The sequence below is a fragment of the Crocodylus siamensis genome, chromosome 5 (assembly GCF_052110815.1).
Source record: "Crocodylus siamensis isolate JL-2025a chromosome 5, ASM5211081v1, whole genome shotgun sequence".
NCBI lineage: Eukaryota > Metazoa > Chordata > Crocodylia > Crocodylidae > Crocodylus > Crocodylus siamensis.
The window spans coordinates 112,021,884-112,046,402 of NC_143399.1; the positions used below are offsets into that span (position 1 = coordinate 112,021,884).

Below are 24,519 nucleotides of genomic sequence, written 5' to 3' on the forward strand. Positions count from 1 at the left end.
TGCCTTTGAAAATCAGATGAATTATTTAGGTGGGTTTCTTAATTTAATGTTAGGCAGTCAAATGTAAGAGTTCTGGCTGTAATGCTTGTTGATTACAAATAAACAAAACCATACAGCATAAATCTCATCTTTCACTGTAATAAATCAAAAAAGAAAAATGAAAATTGACTCAGTGGCCACAGATAATCTCCTTTCTACTTCCTATCATCCACAAGTTAATAATCACAGCATACCTCTGGAGTTTGCTGTTAATGGGCTTCAAATGAAAGATTAAAACATTGTGAATATTTTATAATCTGTTTTCATTTAAAGTGTAACTGGTGCATGAATGAGCTTTCCCATGTTGTTATTTTCATTCTTGGTTAACAAGATCATTGTGACAATAGATCATTCCATCAGACCAGATTTTGAAGAAAGTAGGGTATATATCTTCTTCTAAATAAAAATTAATAAAAATGAAAAAAAAAAATCAAAACTGTGCCCATTTACCTTTCAAATTGAACAGATTCTCAGCCATCTGTTGCTGATAACATTGATTTTCATTCCTTTTGGCATCATACCTGCTAAAGTCAGTTCATATTAATATCAGAGATGATGTATAAAGAATAAAAATGCGGCCATGTTTCAGTTAGCGAGGCTCAGGAGGAAAGAATACAATATTAAGGAAGTGGACATATGAAACCAATTAAAGGTATTAATTTTTTCCAATGTGACAAAGTTTTTTGTGTTCTTGTTTTTAGAGATTTACCAGTTGATACAAGGGGTAAGGCACACACTGTATGTGTTTGTTGAATGTAAGGATAAGATCATGAACACTTTTGTTAATGTACTGGTCCACTGGTCAGCATGCAAGCGTACAATGACCATGGAAAGGTCTGATATGCTGTGATGAACTGCAAAGTGACATGTTGATTGATCTGCAAGTCCACTGGAGAAGTGAGTCGATACCTGTAAAATTCATGAAGTGTTTTCCTGCCAGTTTCCTAGACACTCCATTGATGCATACCAGAGAGCTGTTGTTGTTAGTCATGTAGCACAGAAACATCTGCCACTTCCATAAATCAATCAGTGACACAATAATGGGGAAGCTGCCATTTGCTTTTTGCAGCTGGTGACAAACTAATCAGTACATTCTCATTATTCAGTATGCTCCTTTCAGATATAAAGAAATATGTACTCACTTATTATTCGCTATTCATCCTTGCAAATAAAATGCACATTAGTCTTGCTTAGTTTAATAGGTGAATTTATTTAAAAGGCTTTGTTATTTTTTCACTCTTTTTTTCTAGTGAATCTGGACCTTGTTCTTCCATTTTCATTCTTTCCTAAAACCTTAGGGTCATATCTATTCAATTCTTGGATGACTAAGGGTGATCCCTTTCCATCCTGTTCATGTACCTGGAAAATCATAACACAAAAAGTAGCTGGGTCTCCTCCTCCTCACTGCCTCTTGAAATTTAGTCTCAGGGTCAAAATAAAAGCTGTACTTGAGCATATCCAAGCCACCTGTACCCAAAGGCATTCAGAAAAACAACAGGGAATATATTTTGAGGCATCCCCCAGGGCTACTCTCAAGACATTTATTTCTGGGATATTTGAGACTGGCCACTCGGAATGACCCTGAAAAGGCCCCAACAGTGGACTTCTTGGTTTGAAGCATGTGCACAATGATAGGTTAGAGATGGAGATTAAGAACAATCTGGCCAGGAATTGCAGCTGTGTTATAAACATCTCCTTAAAGACTTAGGGCTGCCTGTAGGGACTTAGATGCCTAAGTGATACTTAGTAAAGGTGTGTGAACTGAGCCCTATTCAATTCGGATTTGGAGCTGAAGATTCGATTCGGATCTGGATCTGAAGATTCGATGCTGATTTCGGAGAATCAGTGATTCAGATGTAGACACAGCTTTAAATATTTTTTCTACATATCTAGAGGTACCAGCACAGCTTGTGCATGCTGCAATGTTAGGGCAGATGGAGCATCTCACAGGAGTGCAGGGGGGCCCTCCACGTGCTCAGAGGCAAACCTGGAAGTGGACCAGAACTACTTCTGACCCTTCCAGGTCTGCTGGGGAGCGCATGGGGGCCTGTCCATGTCCCTCTAGCTTGGCGATCAGCCATGGGGGGACCCCAGGTGTGCCCCCCCGACCCAGGAGGCACCAGTAGCCAAACTGGGGGAGTACAGGCAGGGGAGGGGCCCTCCATACACTCCCTGGTGGACCCAGAAGTGGACCGAAAGTGCTTCTGTTCCACTTCCAGGTCTGCTGCTAGGCACGCTGGGGAGCCCCCCATGCTTCTTTGGGACACTCCATGCGCCCCGGCATCACAGCATTTACAAGTCCCTGGTACCTAGAGGTATGTAGACAATACATTTAAATCTGTGTCTGTGTCCAAATCGCTGAATCTTTCCGAATGGAGGGTACTGATTCGATTCGGAGAGTTTAAAGGGTCCTCTGATTCAATTCGGACTTGGAGATTTGGCCACTGAATCGGGCCAAATCTCCACTGAGTCAAATCAGGGACCAAAGCTTCACACAGCCTTATTACTTGGCTAACTTAATACTTCTAAGCTACTCATCCCCTCCTTTTCCCAGGCTGTCATAATGAAACACTTATACATATATTCACTTATAGAGCAGGAATGGACAACATACAGCCCACAGGCCACATCTGGCCTGCTAATTGACTGTATCCAGCCTGCAGATGCTCCCTCAGTGCTCCACATAGGGCTAAGCCCCACCCAAGGCAGCTCACACTGTGCTCCTGCCAACTGCGCTACCCCAGCCCTGATCCCGACCCTGGCCCCAGCCAGTGCGCACAACTTCCTATTAAGGCTGCTCCTGCCACTGCTGCAATTGTCCAAGTAGTGCTCAGCTCCCTCTGGCTTCAACAGCTCCTCCTCCTGTCCCTGCTGTGCTGTTCTGGGTAGCAGGTAGTGCAGGGAAGTAGCAGCAGGTGGTGGGGAAGCTGCAGCTGGGCAGCTCCTGCCCCAGCACATGGGGGTCCATCTCCTTCTCCCAGCTGCTTTCCACCCACCTGCCATGATATGCAGCCACTTGTGGGTGACCAAGTGGGTGGCCGGCAGCCCCACTATGAAGCTGTACATGCTGGGCAGGGCTCGGGCCATCAGCAGGCATGGCATAGGAGCTCAACATGGGTTGTCCTGGGTGGCAGCAGGCAGGGCTCAGACCCATTGCGGGTAGCGCAGGGGCAGCTGTGGACTGGATGGGGGGCAATGGACTGCACCTGCACTGCACCCCTCAGGCAAGCTCTGCTGCATGTGCCTGCCTCCCTTCCCGACCTCGTGCTGGCTCCAGGGACCTACCATGTGAGCAGTTCTGCACACTCACGCACACACTCCTCACCTGCCTAATACACATACCCGCCCCTCCCACTGCCCATGCCTTCCCCGCTCCCACCCCCACACAATATACAAGAGTAAGAATTTATTTTGAACTATTATGCAATTGCCTCTATATATACTACTAAAAAAAACATAAATTAGGACAAAAATATTTTTTGAAATAAAATGTTATAGTAGATTTTCTATTTTAATATATAATTTTTTTTGTCTATAATTTTATAGAATGATATATTCTGTAAGATTGTGTGCGAAGCCCTTGACAACTCACTCAGCGGCCTGCCGCCTGAAATAATTGCCCATCCCTGTTATAGAACCTAACTCCGCTGCTGAGGGAGCCATGATAAAACTAGCACTGCCTGTTAGAGCAGAATCTATTCTTTTGGCTGTTAACAAGCATGAATTGCATCTTACACCACAGGAAAAGAAAAAACCGCCTTGGTTGACCAGATTTACCAACAACCCTTTTAGGAGAGCCTTTAACATATGGAAATACTACATAAATATGTGTGATTTATCATTTTGGCTCAAACCGGTGCTACATTTAGTCCAATAGGATCTCTTCAGCATTGTTTTATATCCATACATTCTCTAAAGCCACTTGCAGACATTCAGTTAAAGGTGTGATAAGATCTGATCCATGATCCCAACAATAATTCCTCCCACCATACCGTACATGCACGGTCAGAGGTGTGCTGGTGGAATTGGGGATCAGATCCTAATTGCACCGTATTGCTAGGGTAGGGGGATCCCAGGAGATCATGACAGCAAGCCAGGCAGCTGACTGGTGCTCCCTGCCTCAGGGGCAAAGAGAGTCAAGGGCTCTTGTGTACCCCCAAGGTTGTGAGTCCCCACCAGCTATATCTTAAACTGAATGTGCAATGGCAACCAGCCACAAAGTTATTATACAAAATATGTGTAGTAATCTTGTGTCTTACTTCCTGTTTTATAACACCATGAATTGCATGAACATGAGGCTGGGCTACTACTTAAGACATGATTAAATAGTTATCATGTCTTAAGTGTAATGTCTGTTAGGGGTCTACACGAGCGCACACAAAAAACCCACTCCTATGGTAGTCATCCTGGGATAGTCATGTGGGATTAAAGCTGTACTTTGGGAAGCTAGAAGAACAGTTCTATATTCAAAAGCAACCTTTTGGATCAAGTCAAGTCTCCTGCTACTGAAGGAAAAATGTAAGGACGGGAATTTAGGATTCCCCATCACTAGGCCACAGGGTCATTTTTGCCATAGATAACTTGCTCTGAGGAAAAGTTTCCTCTGTAGCTCCACTAGCTGGAGGGTGACTAACAAAATGGGGAATAGGGGTTTATGTCTCAGATGTGTGTATGTGCATAGGTGTATTTACTCCTCTGGCTCCATTAAATCTCTGAACAGATCTTGTTAGGATAGACTTTCAGGTAACTTGTGTACACTAGGTACCGTGAGCTATCTGACATGGGTAAAAAGTATCAAAGTTCCTTTTGAAGTATAAACAGGTTATAGAATGGTGGCCATAAGACAAGCAGAAAATGTGATGTTGAAAAAGCTAGTACAAACCGTATATACACAAATTTTGATTAGCAAATTGCAAGCCTTCTGGTGAGGTCACATGGTTTTCGTAACAGACCAAGATGTTGCCTAAATAAAAGGAGGTTGCTTTTAGTGGAACTTCTGGTTTTAGTTGGCTAGTTCTTGAAAACTGAGGTTGCCATCCCTTTCAGTCTCTTTTTCACTAGTATTTGACAACTTGTTTTAGAGGGTGTGAGAAGGGGCTGAAAGAAAAGGCAGTATATTATATAATATATTTATATTATAAATTATAAATTATATTACATTATATATTATATTATAATAAGCAAACTTGGATATCATACTTGTCACCAGGCCCATCCCCTGGAATTTATTATCCAACCATTCAGCCTCTGTTTTCCTTATCTGGAAAGACCTGGCCAGGAGAAGAACCAAGCTTATCTCAATGTCTCCATCAGGGTCACTTAAATCCTAATCAATATCTGAGATGTGAAATTAAATGTCTTTGGCGCATTAATTTCCTTCTCCACCTCCATAACTTTGTTTTTGCTTTTTACCAAAGAGAAAACAAAAACAAAACAAAAAAGAATTGAAACAACAGTATTGCTCTCCTAAGCACTGAATTGTTCCTCATCTCTCTGCACATCTTAACTGGCCTGGCAGGTGTAAAGGTATTTGGGAAGTAGAGCAAAGATAGGAAATATTATTATGGGGCTTAGGAGTAGAGCTGAGATTAGAAGAGGACATGGAGGTCATTGTGGGACTGCAGCCGAGGTAGAGGAATGAGCAAGGGCAGCCAGGATAAGTCTCTTTTTAGCATCTCAGTGCAATAGCATGGGAGCATGTGCACGTTAGATAGACACTACAATATCTGCTCAGCTTCCCTTGTAAGATTTATTCTATACTTGCATGAATGACTAACAAACCCTGATCTCTGATGCATTCATAGATACATTATAAAGTAGGATGGTTAACTCCTGTATTTTTCCCTGACCTAGATAGCTAAGTCTGTGCTGCAGAGATCACATGGCAACTTTTTACAGGATATGTTAGTTTAGTCACCGCTGAGTTGATTTCACTTTTCTGCTGCAGGCAAAGCATGACTGTAAATACTATTTTTTCTGCTTCTGTTCACTTGGGACTCCTTCAGTTCTGGTAAATGGGCCACTAGTAGGATAAGGTATTGCAGAAAGGGTTAGGAGAGCAAGAATAAGAATATAAACATGTCCAAATGTGGAGATGGATGTGGAGGTAAGAGAAGAGTTAAAGAGACTACAAAGATGGAAGTCTTAATGTTCAGAAATGCCCATGTAAGAGAAAGTGACAGTACAGTAAGCAGAAGCATCTATAACACATCCTTGTTTAGATAGCATGATTGCAGGGTTGGAATTCACCTCCTCCTTTTTTGCCTGCTTCTACTTAAAACACAGATGGCCAGGCTCTCAAGGAAATGTTCAGACAAAATTATGTTTTCTCCATTCAGAATAAAATGACCTATTTAACAGTAGGTTTGAAGAGCTGTTAATAGTTACAGAATATAGCTACTGCCTCTGTTTTAGACCCATTCACAATACGGTTAAGTTATGAAATTACACCATGGAACAAGCTACAGTTTGTGAATCCTACCTTCCTCCGATGGGATGGCACAATAAAAAATGTTTCAATATTATGCTTCTTCAAGAAACTATTCCTTTCATGGCCATACCCTGGTTCTACCTCGTAGTCACCATTTAGGCACTCTAAGGTGGTCTTTGTTATGTGAACTTTCCTAGAGAGAAAGACAGGACATTTTTTAATGTGATGATACATCATGAGCTAAGAGCTATTCAAATTGGGTGAAATCCACCCCTGTGCAGAAAGCGAACACGGGTGAGAGTTGCATGTACAAAAAGTAGATGACTATTGTAGAAAAGATACATTTTCTTAGCCAATAAGAAAGAAGAGCTATTTTAGCGACTACATATGCTAAAAGTAAGTAGGTACTATAAACAGATTAAAATTACTAGAGTATTTGACAACTTGCAGCTGTTGATTTTAGAAATGGGAAGGCCTGTGCAGTATCTTATATTTATTCTAATACCATAAGAATTTATTAAAGCACCTGCTGGAGATACTGCTGCATTGTTTGACATATACTATCCGACTCTTGGGTCATTTCTGAGGATTTATTTTTTTCAGTGGTTTTATTTTTTGTTGTCAAGAAGAATGGGACTCTAAAATGTATTCTCAATTCTGACCCTCCTTTTCTCTTGCCGATCACTCTGCTTGTACTGCAACTGCCCTTATGCTTTCTTCAGATGTCACCTGTATCTATGTTACCCTCATATACATTATGTCTTCCTAGAAGACGTTTAAAAGACCATGATTATGTCTTTCTTTTGAATATCTTTTTTTTTCAAATTCCTATGACTGTGAGCCTAAAGCCAACCAATCTAAAACCACCAAAACCATCTATTTTTCAAAAAAGTGTAAATCTTGACCACAAAATAGTTAGCAGGTTTAAACTTGTCTCTGGTTAGCAGAACTGAATTGGGTGAAAAAGCCAACCAATAACCCTTCAATACAGTGGATCCCATTCTAAAAATTTGATATGCATAAATATATGTATCCATGCATATGTGGCTAACCAATATTGAGGACTGACCAATGTGTACTTAAAATTCCAGGACCTGAATATACCCACACACAGTTAAATTACTAACTCTGTATGCGTACATCCCAATACATAACTTGCACTTGTACCTTTATATTTGTACTATATTAATATTTTTATACATAAGGCATGTGTAATTGTTTGCCTGGCACTGGCATGACTTATACTGAAATCTGGCTTTGATTGATAATACTAAACTATTACCACCTTATAGATTTGGAAGCACAGAGACAAATCTTCCCTTCTAATCCACTGTGGCAACTCCATTTAATGGAAACAAGACTTTAATTCTTGCTAGAGTTCCTGGCTGAAATTCTCTCATCACCACCTTTTGTATCTATCAGTTTTTAGTGGAAAGTGTATCCAATGAGCACTTACGTTTTAATAGAAAGTTGTTCACATTTATTTCTTCCAGACATTACTAACAGAAATACCCATGTTATTCAATCCTAATATTACTCAGCAGAGGTTTTAACTGCAGGTAATATAGATTATCATAGTTCTTACCTGAAACCACCCTGCATTTAACAATTCCAAGTGTAATTAGACTTGCAACATGCTTCAGCTATAGACAAATAATTTCTGCTATCATAGAGAACTATAGCTCTTGTTATGAGACTTACCCAGGCAATCCTCCAGCTTCCATTACATTGGCTAGAGTCACATCATTAGACCAGACATCGTATTGCCATTTGCGGAGACCCAGGACCCCACAAAGCACCCTGCCTGTGTGTAATCCAACTCTCATATTGAGATCCACTTCCGTGGCTTCTGCCACAGACCTGCAATAGATAATATCAGACTATTATTCTGTCAAAAAGGGTGTTGCTTGCTATTATCTTTTGTTTTCCAAAATCTAATAATTGCAGTTAATATACACATTCAAAACTGCAGAAAGATGCTTTTTAAAATCCAAGACAGGTGCCTTGCTAGGATAACAATCCTACCTTCCTATCTTTTAGAACCTTCTAAAACTTGATTAAGTGACTAAATAAAAAAGTTACTTGGTCATGCCCTACCCTTGCTGAATCAAAATCTCAGAAGTCTTTTATTTTTGCACTAAATTTGGTTTGAGTTCTAGGTTTAAATGAACCCAGACCCTCAAAGCAAATTTAATTAAGTAAATTATGTTTCTCCTAGTTTTATGCATAGGAAGGTACAATGGAAGGAGACGTTACATATGATTTCCACATAAAACCACAATTTTTCCCAAGTTCATCTGAGATAGGGTTGTAGTTCATCCAGTAGGTCTGCCTCTATACACTTTTTTATGCATCTGGCCCAAATTTAAAGTTTTGCAAAATATACTGGGCAGTTTTTTTAGCTGCTGTGTTTTCAGAATTTGCTAACAGAGTCCCAGTGAATCTCTAATATTTGATCAAGATGCACTCTACCTGCAATGCAAATGATAAAAAGAGAGTCTGTGAAATAACAGTATTTGCTGATTTATCTCCTCTCTCACATATTTATTCATTTTTCTCTATCATACATTTTCCTGTTTCCTAACATCTACCTACCTTAGGCAGCTACGAGAGCTGACAGCGAATTGATTGCTAGAATCAAAAGAAAAATGTTGAAACTAGTTTATTAAGTTTAAATATTGATCTTTCATGTGACCAAGCAAACACATTTTACTGTAACATTAAAAGAGATTGCTTTCCCCTCAGTATTAAAATGGACAGTATGATTTAGAGTCCCTTCTTCTGTTAGAAATGGTTTATTCTACTTTGACCCTTCTTTATCTTAGATTTTCATTATAGGCCAAATTTTACCCAAACCCATCCTACACTTCACCTACATAAAGACCATGAGGCTTATGTGGGAAAACTATTTATTTATGGGGTATTGTAGAGTAGAGGGTTGTGGATGGTCTTTTGGATAAAATACCAAACTGTGAAATCGTAGCATATTAATTCAATTTCCTGGTTCTATTACAGACTTTGTATGAAATCTTAATCAAGTCATTTTAGGTATAGTTTCCAAAAAGGGACTTAGATGTTGTGACACTTGACCTAACTTTGACCTGTCATCTGCCCAAATTGGAGTCAGGCAAACTGCAGCATATGCTCAGGTCCTCTTAAAGGCACTTGGGCCTACTGCAGATGTGCCTGCTGCTCATGCTGGTCTTGCCAGGCTGCAGCCTGTGCCCTCCATGGGTGAAGAAATCTGGGGGGGCACATGCTCCCCCCATCACCCTCTGACACATCATTTATGCCCTCCCCCTCACCCCATAGACTTACCTGCAGGGAGCTGCAGGATCTGCTCTTCAACATGCTGCCTGGCTGTCACATGCGTGTGTACGTGTGTATCTGCACGTGCCACCCCCTGCCTGTTATCGCCTTCCTCCCACTCCCTCCAGCCCCAAGCAGCCATTTGCAGGATGGAACTCAGCAAGCCTGCAAGGGGAAACCTGTTGTTTCCAGCATTTGTCCCCTTTAAAAGAAGAAATCTCTGTTTTTCCGCAGTAAACAGAAAACCTGGATCCCTGATAATAACTGTATCATCACTACCCAAGGATACTGATGTCACCTGTTATAATGAAACAATTATATCTTCAGGGATCAGCAGTAATACAAATGCAGCAAAACTGCTGCAAACTTTAACTCTATTTTACTTATGGTTAAAGGTACTGTTATTTGGATAGGCTGTATTGCTACAGGATCATTGAGCTGTACCATACGTACCATACCAATTAATGTGCACACCTGAGCAGAAGCCCCTTTTCCGTTTTGAGAGCTACATTATGTTTGTCCATACTCTAAGCTAACCAACAGGATGTACCACAGAGAGCAACATGTCTGAAAACCCGTCCCTTTCGTGAATGCAGACACATCGCTTGACCTCTGGGTTATGTGCCAATGAAATACTGAGATTCACAAGTGAAACTACTTTCTTGAATTAGATGGGAAAGTCCTTTTGGGCAGGGAAGACTGGCCAATTCTTTCTTTTAAGAGGCAGTTATATAATAAATTAAAGATACCCAAGACCACATCCAATGCACCCATCAGGTTGAAGAGATTCAAACCCATCTCACCCGCTTGTTGGAAGAGTACCCTTGTCACTAGGTATTGGCTAGCTTGGAGCATTCTCCATGTTTGCAGCTTAAGATTCATCACTACAGTAAGAAATGAAAGATCTATAGAGCCAGGGAGAGAATATGACTCTATAAGCCCAGCAATTATGACATGCAACTTAGGCAGAAGAAATCCCGGGTCATGGCTCTATTATTGTTTCATGTTATTCAGTGATTGGTTAGGGTGTAGGGAATCATCCGACCAGTAATCATGCTTTCTTTCTAGCCTCACACATTTCTCTCTGAAGGGCAGCATAGCTATGCTGCAAGAATGGAGAGGACCTCCACCTCAGCCAGCCTATAACATTGTCATGGGGCAAATGGCTAAAGTGGGTTTAATCCCTGTAACAGGGGGCCTTCTCAGGGCCAATATAACCGTGGCCCGCCCACCTGTTTCTGGGCTAACTGCCCGCCTTCTTGTTAATTAGTTAAAGATGAAATTAAGCGGGAGGCTGCCCATCTTCTGCCCCAATGCCAGGGGGTGCAATCTGAGGCTCCATTTGTCCCTTACACTGTAGCCCAAGCTTCACAGATGGCATCTCGATGTTATCGTTATCACCGGCCCCCACACTGGGCCCCAGAATACTTATAATTGAACCCTGCATGGATTCCTTTCCTCAGGCGGGCTATTCCACCTTCATACTGGGCAGCATAGCTTCCTGAACAGCTTCCCCTTATGGATGTGGTCCCCCCAGGACCTTCGGCTCACTAGCCCTGGCCCACCTCTAGGCCAGCCAGAACCCCAGGCCTGCAGCTCATGGGCATTCCTCGCAGGGAGCCCCTGGCCCTTCGACCCTTCCAGTCCTGACCCCAGCATGGACCCCAGTCAGGGGAAGTTCAGACAGGTGTGAGTCTATGGCCTCACTCTTTTGCTATGGGGTCCACCTTCCAGACCCTCCAACAAGGGGTAACCCACCCGGTTGTGGGGGCTAGGGGTTAAGGCACCCCGACCCGCCTTTCACCAGGGTGGTAACTGGCCTGGCATTTCCTGGGGGCTTCCACACCACTGAGAGCCCCGCCAGGCCACCCACTCCTGGCAGGGTGCAGTTTTAGGTCATGTCCAGAACCAGGAGCTTCCTGACAAGCCCCTACAGCTCCTCCCTTACTTTCAGATGATACCAGCAGCTCTGCAGCCAGGCGGTGTTGTGGCCTGGCCCCCAGCAGCAAAATTGCCCTATTTATATGGCCAGCCCCAGATTCAAAATGGCTGCCCTCATCAGGCCCCTGACAACTGCCAGCTCCAGGCCCTTAATGTGGCAGGCACAAACAGTGCCCTTCCACAATTTCCTTAAGCTGAGGAAGGCATAAAATCTTGGACCTAAACTCTGTGTGCCTTAGCTTTCCATCTGTACACACTGAGACATTACTTTGTCTGTCTCATCTTTTGTTTGGGCCTGTGGATGCAACTGCAGTTCAGATGATAATGACTTATCATTAATTGGCTATGAAGGAGATGATGCTCACTTTTCTACTAAGGTTAATTCTATCCGTGGTTTTATCTTTTTTGTGCAATGGTGTAAGGTCTTTAAAAAAAATCAAAAACAAAAAAAACCCCTCTCCCTGCCTCAACAATGACAAATATTTTTCCACCTCCCATAGAATAGATTCCCATAGAATCATAGAATAGGAGGACTGGAAAGGACCTGTAAGACCAAATCCAGTCTCCTGCCATGGGGAGGAGGTAATTGGATTCAAATGAACTCCATGAGGTGCTTGTCCAGCCTCCTCTTGAACACTGCCAGGGATGGTGACTGCACCACCTCTTCTGGGAGTGTGTTCCAGATTCTAGTTACTTTTATGGAAAAGAAGGTTTTCTTTATGTCCAGCCTAAATTTTTCCTCAGCTAGCTTGTGCCCATTGGACTTCAGCCTCCTGAGGGATGCCTTCCTGAAGAGTTGCTCCCCTACATCTTGGTGTTTGCCCCTGACATACTTGTAGGTGGTCATCAAGTCATCTCTCAGACGCTTCTCAGTCTTCTCTGACTCAGACTGAACAGGCCTAGGTCCCAGAGTCTCTCTTCACAGGTCCTATCCCTGAGGCCCCTGCTCATACGGCTGTCCCTTCTCTGCACTCTTATTCCCATCCTTCTTGAAGTGTGGTGTCCAGAACTGGGACACAGTACTCCAGCTGTGACCTCACCAATGCTGAATAGAGTGACCAATGCTGAACAGAGTGGGAGGAGCACATCTCTGGATCTATTGGCAACACATCAGCTGATGCACATTGAGTTCTATTTGCCCAGTTGGCAACTTCATCACACTGATGACTCATATTCATCCTTTGGCCGACTGTCACTCCCAGGTCCCTTTTAGATGCAGTGCAAGCCAGTGAGCCACCCCACATCATATAGTTATGGTGAAGGTTCTTTCTACCCAGATGAAGGACCTGGCATTTCTCCCTGTTGAACCTCATCTGATTGCGTTCTTCCAATAAGACCTGCCTGTCAAGGTCATCCTGTATACTTGCCCTGCCCTCAGATATGCCCACATTTCCCCACAGTTCGGGGTCATCCGCAAACTCAATCGTTGCACTTCCCACTCTGTCATCCAAAGCATTAATAAAGATGTTAAAAAGTATGGGCCCAAACACTGATCCCAGGGGAATACCACTGGAGACGGCCCTCCAGGATGAAGCCACCCCATCAATTACAACTCACTAGGATTGGCCGCTGAGCCAGTTGCCAACCCATCTCACCATAGCCTTGTCTAGGCCAGTACCCTCCAGCTTAAGTGAGAGAATCTCATGGGAGACAATATCAAAGTCCTTGCTGAAATCTAGGTAGACGATGTTCACTTCATGCACCATGTCGAGCTGGATAGTTACCTGCTCATAAAAGGACAACAGATTTGTTAGGCATTACCTCTCCTCAACAAAACTATGCTGGTTGTTTCTCAATACCCCACCAGTTACGAGCTTGTGGTTGATGGTTTCCTTGATGATTTTTTCAGGTTTTCCCCAGGATCAGACTGACAGGCCTATAATTTGCAGAGTCATCCCTCTTCCTTTTTTTAAAGATGGGTACCACATTAGCCTTCTTTCAGTCATTCAGGTCCTCTCCTGAGTTCTAAGATTCTTTGAACAGCCTCACCAGAGGCAGTGTTGTGGGTTTGGCCAGTTCTTTCAGGACCCTCAGATGCAGGTCATGTGGCCCAGCTGACTTGAAAACATCCAAATGCTCTAAGAGTACCTTTACCTGTTTGGGGCTGATTTTATGTGGATTACTGTCATCACTGTATTTTCTGAGTCCCTGGATAGGTGACAAATTCATGCCTGGTTTGAAGAATACTGATGTGAAGTAAGAACTAAGGAGCCCAGCCTTTTTACAAGGATCAACTGTGGGCTCTCCCTCTGTGTTCAGTAAGGGACTCACAGCAGAGTTTGATTTCTTCTTGCTCCCTATGTACCTATAGAAGGACATTTTGTTGTCTTTTATTGCAGTTGCCAGCTTTATCTCCTTGTCTCATACTTGCAGGCCTGGGTCACATGAGTGTACTCTGCTCTGGATGCTGAGCTGTTTTTCCATTGCCTGTATGCTTCTTTTTTCTTTTTGATAAGTTCCCTGATGTCTCTATTGAGCCAGGCAGGTCTCCTGGCTCTTTTCCCTCCTTTGACTGCATGGGGATGGCCTCTTTTTGAGCAGTCAGAATTGCTTCCTTAAAAGAAGTGCCACCATTCTTGAACTCCCAAGTCATCCAGTCACTGGTTGTGAAGGGCCTTTCCAACTAGACTCCTGAGTTAACCAAAGTCTGCCTTTCTGAAATCGAGGACTTCTGTTCTGCTGGTAGAATTCCCAGCTTTACGGTGGATGGTAGATCTGATCAACTCATGATCACTGTCGCCCAGAGTACCTCCAATCTTCAGGTCACTTACCATGTCTTCCTTTTTGGTCAGCACCAAGTCCAGAGTGGCTTTACCTCTAGCCAGCCCCTCCAAAGCCTGTAACTAGAACAGGTCATCTAAAGTTGCCAAGAATTTGTTTTTGACCTGCTAGAGCTGGCTGAATGGTCTTCCCAACAGATGTCAGGGTACCTGAAGTCACCCATGACAATCAAGTCCTTAGTGCTGGCTGCATCAGTCAGTTCCCTGTAAAATGCCTGGTCGTTCTCCTCTTCTTGCTAGGGAGGCCTATAGTAGACTTCCACCATCAGGTCCCCTTCTCCCAAGCCCCCTTGTATCTTGACCCAGAGGGTCTCAAAGGACTCCCCTGTGCAATCAAACGTGACTTGTAGGGAGGGGTACTGCTTTTTCACATAGAGGGACACCCCTCCACCCTTCTTCCCAACCCAGTCCTTCACATAGAGCCTGTAGCCCTCAATATCCACTGCCCAATCATATGTATTGCTCCACTAAGTCTCCGTCAACCCAATGATATAAAATTCCTCATCTGCCAGAAGGAGTGCCAGTTCATTCTGTGTATTGCCCATGCTTCTGGCATTCCCATAAAGACAGCTGAGTTCACCTCTAGTCATCCCAGGTTTTCTGTCCCTCTGCAAGCGTCTCAGGGCATTGGTGATCATCTGGATGTCCCCTATATGAGTACCCTCCACTGGGTTATCTTGGCCAGAGGATTAATGCCCACTAGTGGAATATACCCCCCCGCTTGTCTAGTTTAAAGCCCTCCTCAGAAAGTTTGTGATTCTCATGGAAAAGAGCGCCTTCTTTTTGCCCTGAGGTGGATACCATCTCTTGCATGCAGACCAGTGCTGTTGAACTGCATATCAAGGTCATGTTCCTTTTTATTCTGTAATGTAATAAGCTTGGCCTTTAGCCATTAATTTCACTATTTAGCTAACAAATCCATTTCACTTATTTGATTAAAACTTACTGAGGTAAACATTAACATGTGTCTCAAATTGTTTAACTCCATTTTTGAGATGATGTTTATTTAACACCTCAGTAGTTATTTTCATATTACAATTTGCTCACTGCTCTCAAGGTTTCAGATTCAACTTCAGTGAAAAGACTAGTCAGTATCCTTCCCTAGTACCATGTTTTACAACATTTTCTATTTGATTCCACTACTGAATATACTACAGTTTCTCCAAACTATACTTTCTTCCTTTGCAGGCAAACATAACTGCATCCAGCAGGGGATGGGAGGGAAGAAGAGAGAAAAGAAGTGGGAAAGAAAAAAAAAGAAGGAGACAAGAGAAAAGGAGAAAGGAAAAGGACAAAAAAGGGAAAGGGAAGAGAACGAGAGCAGGGTGGCGGCTTGGTCACACAAGTTCATAGGTGACTTATAAGTCCGATCTGTGTTTTGAACAATCTGCTGTAGCAGGGGCAGGAGAGCAATGAGGACTGGATACAGGAAGTTTTCATGTTCCTGGCCACATGTTTCTTCATTGCTTCTGCCATGCTTTGATGTTCAAAGGCCAGTTCTCTGTTCTGGATGTAGGACCTCCAGAATGGACGATCATGAGCGATTTTCTCCCACAACTCTGGGTTGATACTGAAACTCTTTAGGGGACAACTTTTGCGTGTTCTTATACCATTTCTTTGGTGCACCATAAAAGCATACTCTATTTGACAGTTCTCCATAGAAGACTCTCTTTAGCAGGCGAGTGTCAGGCATTCTCGAGAGGTAGCCAGACCATCTCAGCTGTGCCATTTTCAGGAGGGTGTGAACACTGGGAAGAGTTGATCTTCCGAGCACCATGGTGTGTGGAATCCTGTCCTGCCACTTGATCTTTAGTATCATTTGCAGGCAGCACAAGTTGAAGCGGTTTAGTTTCTTGGCATGACGCTGGTAAATTGTCCAGGTTTCACAGGCATAAAGGAAGGTCAGACAGATGATGGCTTTGTAAACCTTCATTGTCAACATTCTGATGTCTCTGTGGTCTCAGACTGACTCATGGAGTCTGCCAAAGACCACACTCACTTTCACTAAGCTTGCATTGACTTCATCATCAACGTGGACAGCGCAGGACAGCGTGCTACCTAGATAGGCAAACTTGTCAACCATCGGCAGCTGTTGGCTTTTAACTGAGATGTGTAGTTCCAGCTGAAATGTCACTTCAGTCTTCTTCATGTTAATTGTGAGTCTGAAGTTGTCACAGGATGATGAGAGTAGATCCATGGACCGTTGCATATCATCCTGTGAGCCTGCGCATACTACATTTTCTCACAAACTACATACCCCATATAAGACATGTATCTTGTTTTTGCAAGGAAGAATATGCAGTGGAGGGGGAGACTTCTTCCAGAGTCATGGATGACTCTGACACAGGATAAGTCCTGCTAGAAATAAAAGAGTGACAAGGAACCATGGTATCCCTGCATCAGGCAGCAGAATCTTCCTGGTATGTCAAGAGAGCAACAAAGCTGGGCTTCAGATACTTGCAGAGACAGAGAGACAGTAGCGAGGCTTAGTTCTTACTACTTATTGCTACCATAATTATGCATAAGGAATTGCATGAGGTAATTTCAGAGGTATTAGCTGTCCTCTCTGAGGATTTGTGGAGGTCAAGTAAGGTAGTGGATTATTAGAAAATGGTAAATACAGCGTTCATCTATCAGAAAGGGAATAAGGAGGATCTAGGGAAGTGCAGACCTGTTAGTCTGACATCAGTACTTGGAAAGATCATGGAGCAATTTCTCAAGGAAATTACTGTGAAGCATCTGGAGGAGAACAAGGTCAGGAGCAGCCAACATTGATTCACCAAGAGTAGCTATGCCTGACCAAGCATATTTCCTTCTATGATAAGGTGATATAGGCTCTGTGGATGAGGGGAGAGCTGTTGATGAGACTTTAGCAAGGCTTTTGACAGTCTTCCACAACATTCTTATTGATGAGAGAAGAAAATATAGACTAGAGCAAAGCACTGTAACATGTATTCATAACTGGTTGGATCATCATGCTCAATGAGTTGTTGTCAATAGTTCAAAGTCTAGTTGGGAGAAGACATCAAGTAGGTTTTCTCAGGTTTTGCTCTACATCCAGATTGAATAATGATCTGAACTGAAGACATGCTTAACAAATTAGCAGATGATGCCAAGTAGAGACACTCTCAAGAACAGAGCTAGGATCCAGAATGACCTAGATGGACTCAAAAATGATTTTAAAAAATCAGATGTGATTCAACAAGGACAAGTACAAAGCCCTGCGCTTGGGACAGAATAATTTGGTGCGCAAATACAAACTAAGGAATGACTGGTTAGGCTGCAGGGGAGGATCAGGGGGTTACAGTGGGCCATAAGCTGAATATGAGGCAAAAAGCCAACAGTAGACTTGACTGTGTCACTTGCAAATCAATGGAAGTAATTTTTCTGCTCTGTCCAGTACTGCTGAGGCCTTACCTGGAGTTCTATGTCAAGTTTTGGGCCCCGTATTTGAAGAAGGATGTGGACAGACTGGAGATAGTCCTTTGCACAGAGACAAAAATGAATAGGGGCCTAGGAGATGAGACCTATGAGGAAAAGCTGAAAGAACTGAGGTTACTTCATGTGGAGAAGAGAAGACTGAGGAAAGGATTTGATATTGTGAATGTAATATGTTGTAATAGGAGGTGGAACACAGGAGTTAGTCTGCAGAAATGTGATGTCTGTTAATTTGGACTGCAACTCCCAGCAACCCCCAATGGCTGGGGGGCAAAAGAAAAATGAAGAGGAAGCTTGAGGCTAGAGTAAGGGGAAGAGACAGCAGCATGCACATAGAAGCTAGTCAGCCCTATGCAAAGGAGTGCACAGTGGAGCTGGAGATCTCACTCTCTCGGTTAGCCAGGACCGTGGACTGAAGGAGCTGGATTCAGACACGGGGGCAGCTTCAGCCTGCTGTTTCAGCACTCTAGGGACTAAAGGCTTGTTTGGGGATACCTCCACAAGTGTGGAGGGGAAACGTGTTGACTATTAGGCCTGTGCTAAGTGGCAAATATTCAATTTGGATTTGGCTGATTTGGAGGGACAGTGACTCAATTCGGTGGTTCAAGTCACTGTCCTGATTTGATATGACCAAATTGGATGTGAAGATTCAGCGCCAATTCAGAGATTTGGCCATAGACTAAACAGGGAGCCCGGATGTCTCCAGCTGGTAAGTCTGTTGTGGTGGGCACAGGAGGGAGGGAAGGGGCGTTGGAGGGGCGTAGATCAAAGCCCCCACAGCAAGGGAGGGATTGGGGCTGGGGCTGGGACAAGCTGCCCAGCTGGGGCAGGGGGCTGCGAGACTTGGGGAGTGGGGTTCCTGCCACTGTGTGCTGCCGGTCCTGGAGGACGTGGAACCAGGCATGTGTCCCCAGATCTGCACAGAGCCAGCTGGGCTAGGCTGCACTCTGGGGAAGCTAGCCCCAGCCCTCCACCACTGGGCTGTGCTCCATGGGGTGGATGAAGTCAGGGCCGTACTCCAGGTGTCTAGCCCCAGCCTGCAAACCTGGCACTGCCTGCCCCATAGAGTGCAGTGGAGCAGGGTTTAGTGGGTGGGGTGGGGAGGCTGCAGCCACCCTAAAATTTCCCATAGATCCCTACTTCCGGCCCCATGCCCTGCCCCTGATCACCCAGCAAGGGTGAAGCCACAGCTCCCAAAGTTCTGCGCCTCCCCTGCTGGGCAACTTGTCCCATCTCCAGCCCCAATCCCACCCTCGCTGTGGGGGCATGGCTTTACCCCCCATGCCCCTTCCCTCCCCCCTCTGTCCACCACAACACACTTACCAGCTCAAGGCAGCTGTGTCCAGCATTGTCAAGGACTGCTAATTGTTCAGTCAATGGCTGAATCCTTGAATTGGTGCCAAATCTTTTCTGAATCAATTCAGAGGTTTCCAATTCAATTCAGACCTTTTAATGGGTCTCCTAATTTGATTCAGATATTTGGCTGCTGAATCGGGCCGAATCTCCTCTGAATCGAATCAGCTAGTGAACCTTCGCACAGCTCTACTGACTATGTTACCACAGTGTTGATGTTTCTTTACTTTTTAGCTCCTCTTCCCTTTGGTCTGTTGGCTTGTGACCTATCCCCCGTGATTTTCTACATAAAATGGGAACTTCCCCTTGCTTCTTGTGCCAGGATCTAGTGCTGCAAGTCTGGCCTTGTAGACTGAATGTTAGCAGGAACTTTCAATGAGGGTGGTCAAGAATTGGAATAGGATACCTAAAAAAATTGTGGAATCTTCATCTTTGGAAGCTTTCAACAGCAGGTTAGATAGACATTTGGCTGGGATGGTTTAGTCATAGATGACCCTGCCTTGATCAGGAGCTGACTAGATGACCTTGTGAAGTCTCTTTAATTACTTTCCTAGATCCTATTGTAAATAATTATTTATATAAAGTTCCTCCATATAATAAATTATATCCAGGACATTGCGGAGAGGATCCCTAAGCTCCTCTAGCCCACAGACCACTATCCCATGCTCCTTATTCATGTAGGCACCAATGACACGGCTCAGAGTGCTCCCAGCCAGATCATGAGGTGCTACAGGGATTTGGGAGCGGGGTTAAAGGGGCTGGGGGCACAGGTGGTGTTCTCGTCGATCCTCCCAGTTTTGGAGTATGGACTGAAGAGGGAGAGGAGGATCCATGCAGTTAACCAAAGACTGTGGTGCTGGTGTCATAGGGAAGGCTTTGGCTTCCATGACCACAGCCCGCTCTTTGGTGAGAGAGGCAGCCAGCTGCTGGGAAGAGATGGCTGCCTCCTCTCTCCGCTGGGGAGGAGGCTCTTCTCAGCCAGACTGGCTGACCTGCTCCACCGGGCTTTAAACTAAGCCGGCTGGGTGACATGAGGACTACCGCCACTGCTGGCCTGCTGAGCAACCCTTGCAAAGCCAGCAGGTCAAGGCACTTAAGGGAGCCCACCCCTGCCCCAGCCCTGGTACAATCTGTGGACAAGGCAAGAGCCTCCAAGGAGACACTTGCCTGCCTGTACACAAATGACAGAAGATTGGAGAAAAAGCAGGAGGAGCTCATCCTCCTGCTTAATGCAAATAATTATGATGTCATAGGGATAACGGAGACCTGCTGGGACTCCACCCATGACAGGACCACAGGTATAGATGGCTATACCATGTACAGGAGGGATCATGTAGATAAAAGGGGCGGGGGTGTAGTTCTCTATATTAAGAAAGCTACGCATCCCTGCAAGCTGATGTTGGCAACCAGGGTGGATGACTGGAGACCCCCTGGGTTAAAATCCATAGGGAACACAGCACAGGGGACACAATGGTGGGAGTCTACTACAGACCTCTCACCCAAAGTCAAGAGCTTGACCAGGAGTTTGCCCACAAACTGGCTGAGACCGCATGCTCCAGGACCATGGTTGTCATGAGTGACTACAATTACCCGGACATCTCAACCTCGTACTGGCTACTGGGTAATCTAATCAGCAACCTAGTGATTGATGGGAAGCTGGGTGACAGCAACCATGAGATGATCACCTTCACCATCCACCATAATGCTAGCAAGTCAGTCAGCAATGTAAAATCCCTGACTTCAGGAAAGCCAACTTTGACAAGCCCAGAAGGCTTGTCAGTCAGGCCCTAAGTGACCACGACCCCAGGGAAAGGGGAGTTCAAGAAGAGTGGTTGCTCCTCAATGGAGTGATTCTCAAAGCACAAGCTAATTCTATTCCATCTCAGAGGAAAGGCAGCAAGAGGGCACAGCAGCCCCTCTGGCTCTCTAGGGATCTAGCAGACCTCCTGAGGCTAAAAAGAAAGGCCTAAAAAGGATGCAGGATGGGATTCACCTCCAAGGAGGAATCTTCTGCACTGGTCCAGTCCTGCACGGAGCAAACCAGGAAAGCCAAGGCTGCAACTGAACTCCAACTAGCTTTGAGCATCAAGGACAATAAAAAGTCCTTTTTCAGATATGTGGGGAACTGGAGGAAAAGCAAGGGCAACATCGGATCCCTGCTGGACCAGATGGGGCAACTGACAACTGACACCCAGGAAAAAGCCAACCTTTTAAATGGGTACTTTGCATCAGCCTTTCATCTGTCCCATGGGACGCCCATGCCCGCTACAGGACAGGAGACCTGGGTGAGGGAGATCCCCTGCCCTCCATTAATGCTGACCTTGTGAAGGAACACCTTGAGAAGCTGGATACCTTCAAGTCAGCCGGCTCTGACCATCTACACTCCAGGGTACTCAAGGAGCTGATGAGCATCATTGCCCAGCCTCTGGCACGGATCTTGGAAAACTCCTGGTGCTTTGGTGTAGTGACCAAAGACTGAAAGAAGGCCAATGTGGTGCCTATCTTCAAGAAAGGGAGGAAAGTGGATCCGGCTAACTATAGGCCAATCAGCCTGACTTCTATCCTGGGGATGATCTTAGAAAAGTTTATGAAAGAGGCCGACCTTCATGTACTGGCGGACGCCAACATCCTAAGGGATAGCCAGCATGGGTTTGTTGCGGGTAGGTCTTGCTTGACTAATCTCATTTCCTTCTATGACCAGGTGACCTATCACCTGCACAAGGGAGAAGAGATTAATGTCATATATCTTGACTTCAAAAAAGCCTTCGATCCCATATCCCATGATCACCTCTTGGTGAAACTGGCTAATTGTGGCCGTGGGTCCACCACGATCCACTGGCTGGGAAATTGGCTCCGTGGTCAGACCCAGTGGGTAGTAATTTATAGAAGTCAATCATCATAGTGTCCTGTGACCAGTGGGGTCCCTCAAGGCTCTGTCCATGGATCCATATTGTTCAATATCTTCATTAATGATGTGGACATTGGAGTCAAGCAGACAGGCCAAGTTCGCCGATGACACCAAACTTTGGGGCAAAACATCCACAGCAGAAGACAGGAGGGTGATCCAGGCTGACCTGGAAAGGCTCAGCAAATGGGCGGACAAGACCCTGATGGTGTTTAACACTGAAAAATGCAAGGTTCTTCACCTTGGGAATGAAAAACCTGCAGCATCCTTCTAGGCTCAGCAGTGCTATGCTGGCTAGCACTATGGAAGAGACTTGGGGGTCATCATTGACCACAAGATGAACATGAGCCTGCTCGCTTTACTATCCGGTATCCCATGATCACCTCGTGCAATACTGCGGACAGTAAAGCGAGCAAAATGCTGGCTTGCATCCATAGATGCTTCTCAAGCAAATCCTGGGACGTCATTCTCCCCATGTACTTGGCCTTGGTGAGGCCGCAGCTGGAGTACTGCATCCAGTTTTGGGCTCCACAATTCAAACAGGATGTGGAGAAGATTGAGAGAGTCCAGAGAAGAGCCACACGCATGGTCAGAGGTCAGGAAAACAGACCTTATGACAACTGGCTGAGAACCATAGGGCTTTTTAGCCTGGAAAAGTGCAGGCTCAGGGGTGATCTGATGGCCACCGATAAGTTTATCAAGGGTGACCACCAGTATCTGGGGGAACGTTTGTTCACCAGAGTGCCCCAAGGGATGACAAGGTCGAGCGGTCATAAACTACTGCAAGACCATTTCAGGCTGGAGATAAGGAAGAATTTCTTTACTGTCCGAGCCCCCAAGGCCTGGAACAGCCTGCCATCGGAGCTGGTTCAAGCACCTACACTGAACACTGTCAAGAGTAAATTGGATGCTTATCTTGCTGGGATCCTATTACGTCAGCTGACTTCCTGCCCTTCAGGCAGAGGCTGGACTTGATGATCTTCTGAGGTCCCTTCCAGCCCTAATGTCTATGAAATCTATGAAACTGCTGTTTCTATACTAGAAGACTCATCAGGATAGTGCAGACCGCATGCAGCAGCTCACTTTCTCCGAGCCAGCTCAGTTCCTGCCTCAAGCCCAAATTACCCTGTTCAGATAACAGCAGCTGGGAAAGGGTTAATACTGCACCATCCCACTTCTGCTTGCTGAGCCAGACAGTGACAGCCATTTTTTCAGCCACTAGAACACAGCATCTCCCTGCTTCTGTTTCAGAGAAGGAAAATCTCCTGCTTAAGACACACTAGTTTTGGAGGACTGATTCTGTTCAGGAGCACATTTCACATGTGCTATATGAATAAATATGGTAGCTGGGAAAGGTATACAGAAAGTTAATATTCAGAAACATATGCCTATTTCTGTGTGATCATGTAGATACGCAGACCCACTTCTCTACCTACGCCAAGTAAAACTACATACAACTTTATCTAACTGAGGCTCAGAGAACAAAGGCTGTGAATATGAGATTTTCCTCTCAACATTCTATGAACAAATGGACAGGAGGTAGTCACAGTGGGGAAGAGTAGGATACCTGGAAAAGCCATGGAGCAAGACGTTGGTGTTCTAGCCAGCTGAGTTTGCCAGTTATGAAAATAATGGCTGGTAGCTTGAAAAAGTGTTAAGCAATTTCTAATCCTTCTGTGCAAGATAAGAACACAAACCAAATCCAATGCTTTCCCTGTAGTGGCTTAGCTATTCACTGCCCTATTCGTGGGGCTGAAAACGTAGCCTGCAGGGATTTATATATATATATTAAAATTGGAAGCTGTTGAATTCTAAATTAATGGCACTTGTCTATGGATGCTGCATTAAAATAGGTTATTCTCCTTCTATAAAGAATTAAGTTACCCCATTCTGTGATGAATTACGTGTATGCTTAACTCCGTGCATTGCAAGCATTTCCCTTGAGGTCAACAGACTACTCACAGGTGCATTTGCATGTGCCATTAAGGTGCAGCAATAAACTCTGGTGCAGTTTGCACCTGAGTCAGCTGCTCCAAGGCACAGCATCTACGCATGTGTCGAGGACTGCAGAAATTTAAGCTGGAGTGAAGCAGTCCTGGGTTGGCAACAGGCTTGGGGGTCAGTTCTGGGCTTCAGGTGGTGGTATCAGGTAGCAGGGGGGATGTCTGGAGCATAAGGGTGCAAAAGCACAGCCCTTGCCAGTCTATGCAGCAGCAGCAGCAGCAGCACGGCTGATTGGTCATGCAGGTGACAGTTTCCTTTGTACTCCATGCCCAGGAAAGAATCCAGGCTGAGCCAGAGCTGAGGTCCACCTAACAGTAAGG

The 24,519-nt window shown here is 44.8% G+C and overlaps 1 protein-coding gene across 1 annotated transcript in view; it reads right to left on the reverse strand.

The window, feature by feature from the left end:
• Window positions 1-24,519, reverse strand: part of ADCY1 (adenylate cyclase 1) — a 274,667-nt gene that overhangs the window by 86,837 nt on the left and 163,311 nt on the right. The window contains exons 6-7 of the mRNA XM_090049959.1: window positions 8,171-8,329; window positions 6,521-6,662 (exon numbers count right to left, since the gene is read on the reverse strand). Coding sequence (XP_089906085.1) covers window positions 6,521-6,662; window positions 8,171-8,329 — 301 coding nt within the window. The remainder of the gene's footprint in view (window positions 1-6,520; window positions 6,663-8,170; window positions 8,330-24,519) is intronic.